Below are 6000 nucleotides of genomic sequence, written 5' to 3'. Positions count from 1 at the left end.
ACAGAATCTCCTAGAGCCAACGTTACAAATCATCATGACATGGAAATTAAAGCATAACAAAACTAAACAAAAGAAAGAGTTTATTCTATCAAATGTCCTAATATTACCATTCCAACTTAATTGGATTCCAAAGCACTAACTCATCGATCCGATTCGCTTGTTGCTCTTCAGCTTCGGAAAAATCTTGAGATTGGTAATGGCTGCCATTTCCATCTTCAGAATCTGAACAAAAGTATTTAGTATGTAATTCATCCGCTCGTTCACTGAAAACTTCTTGAATTATCTTGTTTTGTGTATGATGATATCAGAAAATAGAGACTGATCATCATTACCATTCACATTTGATGGTGGTTAAGTTTGGTATTAAAGAGAATGGCAGAGAGAGAGATTATGATAACAAGTTTATAATGTAAGTGGAAGAGTGCAAGAAGAAGAAAGCAGGGAGAAAGAGAGAGGGAGAGTCGTTTGCAAATAAGATCTTAAAAGCTCGGAGTTTTATATATCAATGGTGGTAAGATAAGGTAGTCAAAAATTAAATTAGGTATTTCTGTTATGATAAGGCTATCCTGGTATGTTACTGATATCAGTTTAGAACTAACTTCATGTAACAAAGATAGATTAATGTGTATACTCTCACTACACTTTAAAGTTCCAATTTCATCTAATCCAATTATAATAACTAAATCAATGCTTTTGTAAAATCTGAGAGCTCATTTCTCTCTGGCTAATCAATCCAAAAGGTCTGGTCTTGAAGCTGAGATCTCAGCTATGACTTTAATATGTGAGCATTCTATGCAATCCAAATCCAAAGACATTTTGCATAGCATGTCATTGTTAGTAAATTTGACTTAGCAATATCTAAATTAGATAGCACAAACAGAGAGCCATTTCTGAGAAAGCAGCAAACAAATATAAAGAAATCTGAAAATTCTATGTTGTGTCATGAGAATGTTATATGTTCTCTGAATCTAGAACAAATGGTAAGAAAGAAAAAGCAGAACAGAAAATAAAACAAAACAAAAAGCTCAGTAGTCTATATTGAACCAATTAGAATGAAACAACTAAAAAATCCATCTGGGTAGTGTCAAGTAACTTTAAAAACTAAACCAAAGCATAAAACTCAAGGAATATCAGAACTCAAAAGAGTTTATTACAACAAATGTCTACACATGATATTTGACATTACAGAATCTCTTGAAACTTCAGATACCAAAAGTGTCTTCCAATCTTATCCACTTCCTTCTTGTACTCCTCAACACCATTCTAAACAACTTTGAGCACATCCTGTAAGGTGAGTCTCAAGAAAGACAAATTTGGATATCTCAAAATCGACCCCAAACACAGAACTTCCCTCAACAACATGTCAAACTCTTAATCAATTCCTTTATCATCATCATCATCATCAAAAGACTTATGCCTCCCAATCATTATAAGCTCAATCAACAACTTGATTATGCCCCAACAGAGGTTGCTGGATGGCACACAAGCAATTTATGGGAATTATCTTGGAAGTTGCCTCACTATACTGTAACAAATTATGAGAATCAGACAATAAAAGTTAGATTTGGAACATAAGTACAACTTTTGAAACTGAAACTATATTTTTGTTGGTAATATCTCCATTTACTTTTTTATTTAAAAAAAAAGAATGAATTTATAATTGACACTAATATTATGAAAATTGATACTTCTTTAGTCTTAGAAAGAGGCACTAGTAGCCAACACAATGACACCACACGATGAACAGAAAATGATGAAAGAATATTCATACTAAGTTGAGAACAAGAGCTACAAAGGCTCAAAAGAACATGAATCCAATTAATCAAATAAAAAGATAACTAGTTTTGTCAAATAGAATGTCATCTTTGTTCTTAGCACAATAGAATTGGAAAGTCCTTGAAAAACAAGATAACAGCCAAAATATAATGAAACCAACCAAGAAATTATATCATATTTTGGTCTATGAAGAAATTCACCTTCGACTTTTTTCACATCAAATTATACAGTAAAATGCGTCATTCAACTAACGATGTATAATACAATTGACTAATAGAAAGTAGAACTAAATTGTCTGTGTGTGTATATATATATATAAATATAAGTATATATGCGTTGTCAGCCTAACCCTGATATTTATACAGATATCAAACCTAACTTCTTCAAAAACATTTAGTAAGTATCATTGAATTAAACATTCATCAATTATGGAGAGGTAAAAGTCAACTTACTCTGTTTTGATCCTTGTCCACTTCTCATTACGAACTCACATCTTTAATACCTATGTAAAATTAAAATAGTCTCAATTATTTATTTTGATCAGCTCAATGTCTCTTTTAGCTCAAATTCAAGAATATCTATGTTATAGGAGGTGATATTTAATTTAAAAGGTTGAATTTTTCAACATATAATTTACAAACCAGAGAATAAAATAAATAGATAAATAAATAAAAAAACTCATTAGTTTTTAGAAGAAGAAGAATGAAACTTACATCTCTAAAGCCAATCACCAACAGCTCCGCTTTTAAGACTCCACCGCCCGATGAAAACATGTGGAATGTGCATTACTTTTGAGTAGTTATCATGTTGACTTCCACGATATACAGTTGTTGTCAATTCTGCAGCCATATTTACCAATTGAAGTTGTTGGAGGTTTCTTAGGCGTTCAATTCCTGATGGTATTTCCTTCAGTAATTTGCAATCGTTCAAAACCATACGTCCGAGATGAGACAATGCTTTGTCTTCCACTGTCACCCTTCTTAAGTTCTCCAATTCTGAAATACGGAGATATCTGAGCATTAAGAAACTCCCAGCTTTAAAACATAGTGACTCCCCATCATAAGCTCCTTTATAAAAGCAGAGTAATACTAGATTGGGCAAATCTTGTAATGACTCTAGCGGATCTACCTGCAACCTACTACCAACCAAACGTAATCTAGACAAGTTTGTAAGGTTTTGTAGTCCTTCTAGTGACTTCTCCACAGGACCTGTTATATATAATCTCTGGAGCAATCGAAGAGATGAGAAGGATTTAAATTGGAAACTAAGGGCTTCATCCTCTGTTCTTGAAGCCAACCTTAATGAACGAAGGAGCTTTAATTCATGAATTGAAGAGAATAGTGCATCTCCATGCTCAACTCCAAGCTGTAGGATGCCTAACTTCGTCAATTGTGTTAGCCTTCCTACGGATACCATTGGCTCAGTTTCACCCTGTTTTGCCTCAACATTACAGAGTTTTCTCAAAGATGAAAGGGATTCCATTCCTTTTAAAGCCTTAAAACCTGGCGTCATTGAACAATGTTTATAGTCATAAACTATTAAATGTCGCAAAAACTGTAATCGTAAAATCTCACTAGGCAGCTCTCGTACAAGAGTATTTTTGAGGTCCAACGTTTCAAGGTGTCGAAGATTCGCAATAGAGGGTGGAACTGAACTTACAGATGTATCTCTTAAACATAGGTATCGCAAATGGTATAGCTTTGTGATACTCTCTGGAAATGTAGTCGTAGGTGCAAATCTACAACCCAACACCTTGACAAGTCTTGACCCCTGGTCAGAAAAAGAAAACATGAAATTATTCCAGACATCTTTTTCTTCGGTGAATAAGAGCAAAGAGCGCAGTTGAGATAGTTGTTTGTCCCCAGATGCATCTATATTTGTTCCTTCATGCACAGACAGTCGTCGAACTCTTTCTGGAAGTCTTTTACTGCTCTCTTTATTAGTTATTGCTGCAAAGCCTTGATCTTTCGATTTTAGAAGCATAGTTTCCCTTAAAATATCGTGCACTCGACAACTTCTGATTCTTCTATCACTATATCTTTTATTCACTTGGACCAAGCTTCTGTTAAGAAGTTCGTTGAAACAACCATTTGCCACTTCTTCTAATGTTCTTCCTTCAATTTCTTCTATGAAACCTTCAGCAATCCACAATCGAATCAGAACATGGCGTTTAATCGAGTAATCCTCAGGGAATAAACTTAGATACATGAAGCAATGCTTCAAGTGGTAAGGCAAATCATTGAAACTAAGTGAAAGGATGGCTTGCATGCTTTTCAGTCTTGTATTGCCTTGTAATTCAACCCGCAAAGAACGATCAACAATCTCCCATTCATCTACCCTGCTGGTGTCTTTTGTGGCCAACATACTTCCTATTGCAACAATGGCAAGAGGCAATCCCTCACATCTTCTTAGGATTTCTCTTGAAATTTCCTTCAAATGAGAAGGACATGCCTTACCTTGAAAGGCTTTAGCACAAAATAGAGTCCAAGAATCTTCAGAAGATAAAGGATCTAAGGTTATGATCTCACCTCCAACATCTTTGGTAGAGGAAGAGGCCACATCTGCAATACGAGTTGTGATCATTACTCGGCTACCATTGTTGTTGTTCCGAAATGCAATTTTCATTGCTTCCCATGCATCCACATCCCATATGTCATCCAATACAACCAAATATCTTTTGTCACTAAGAAAATGAACAATGGTTGTCTTTAGGAAGTGGGGGTCTGTGGACTTCTCAACTTCATCAGGAAGTGGCAGCTTCATAGCTTTGAAAAATTGCTGGATAATTTGTCTCAGAACTTCATGTAGCTTGAATGATTGTGAAACAGTGACCCAAGCTTGGATTTGATGAAAATGATTCTTTACTCGTGAATGATTATAAACTTTACTCACCAGAGCGGTTTTGCCCAGCCCTCCCATTCCATGCACTGCAGCTGCTTGTAGTTGAGAGGTATCCTTTACAAGAAAACTCAAAAGAGCTTGCTTCTTTGGTTCAATGCCCACTAGTTGAGCTTCTTCCAGCAACCGTGCGTCGCTTCTAATCTCAGAATAGTAGCAAGGTTTAGTTCCCGAACTCGAGCCGATCTCCGTACTACTCAGTTTGTAATCATATCTCTGGCGCCCCTCAGAAATATCAGTAACTCTGCGTTTGATTCTCTGCAATAGGGAGGCAATTCGACGGCGAGCTTTCAAGTTCTTGATTCCGCGAGCCATCTTAGACAAATAACCATAGAATCCATGTCGCTTGGTATGCTCAAATCTATACAAGAAATCATCGATGATGTCTTCTGCATCGTAAGCGACCTCTCTAACTTGCTTAACCCACACTTTGATTTCTTCATCTTGATCTTCCTTAGCATCAGCAGATCGCAAGAAGGCTCTTATGCGATCCAACTCATTTTTCACGAAAACAACTTCATCTCGGACCCCGCTCAAGAGCTTCACCTCATCTTCCAACAAGGACGAAAACTTCTGCAGTAGAAATCTCACCACACTCTCTGACATGACTAGTTTCGATCTATTAATCGGTCGTTTTGCTTTTTACTTTGGAACCTCAATCTCCTTGCCTGTTCTCTGATCTTTCTATAGGCATAAACAAACGAAACTTTTGACTCTACGAGAGACGACGTTGGTTCTTCTTGTTTTTTTCATTGTCCAGTGGTTTGTATGAGATAATATATATATATATATATATATATATTATAAGATCATTGGGTTTAGGTAACGTATAACAACATTATATTTATATATATATATATATATTTATCACAACATTATATTTATGTATATATATTATAAGATCATTGGGTTTAGGTAACGTATCACAACATTATATTTATATATTTATATTATAAGATCATTGGGTTTAACGTATCACAACATTATATTTATATATATATATAATATAACATCATTGGGTTTAGGTAACGCATCACAACATTATATATTAAAATAAATGGAGGAATTAATTAATGGTGTGTATTATTGTGTAAGACAACTGTAAATTGGGTCATGTCCTTTACGTATAAGTTAAGCTATCATACAAAATAGAGCTTTTAGATTTCAGGGTTACAGAATTGTTGTATTGTTTGAAAGGATGGCAAGTTGAAGCAAGTTGATTATGGAGAACAAAACACAGCAAGGTTTTTCTGATTTTGCTTTCTTACTATTTTTACTTTTACTTTGTCTCATTACTTTTTACTCTTACTTGAAATATTTACTTTG

At 34.9% G+C, this 6000-nt stretch overlaps 1 protein-coding gene across 1 annotated transcript; it reads right to left on the bottom strand.

Moving 5' to 3' along the window:
- Positions 1–762: 762 nt before the first annotated feature.
- On the bottom strand, positions 763–5280 carry LOC133799394 (disease resistance protein RPM1-like). The gene is made up of 3 exons (XM_062237414.1): positions 2490–5280; positions 2229–2278; positions 763–1471 (listed from the first exon to the last, which is right to left on the bottom strand). The coding sequence occupies exon 1, from the start codon at positions 5278–5280 to the stop codon at positions 2494–2496; it is 2787 nt and encodes a 928-aa protein (XP_062093398.1). The 3' UTR covers positions 763–1471; positions 2229–2278; positions 2490–2493.
- Between the last annotated feature and the right edge of the window lie 720 nt (positions 5281–6000).

Source organism: Humulus lupulus, chromosome 9 (genome assembly GCF_963169125.1).
Source record: "Humulus lupulus chromosome 9, drHumLupu1.1, whole genome shotgun sequence".
NCBI classification, from domain to species: Eukaryota; Viridiplantae; Streptophyta; class Magnoliopsida; order Rosales; family Cannabaceae; genus Humulus; species Humulus lupulus.
The sequence above is the reverse complement of the archived record's forward strand: the minus strand, read 5'-3'. Positions and strand labels throughout refer to the sequence as shown.

What these genes read in the sequence shown, in the direction of transcription:
- LOC133799394 (XM_062237414.1), bottom strand. Translation starts at nt 5,280, where the DNA reads ATGTCAGAGAGTGTGGTGAGATTTCTACTGCAGAAGTTTTCGTCCTTG.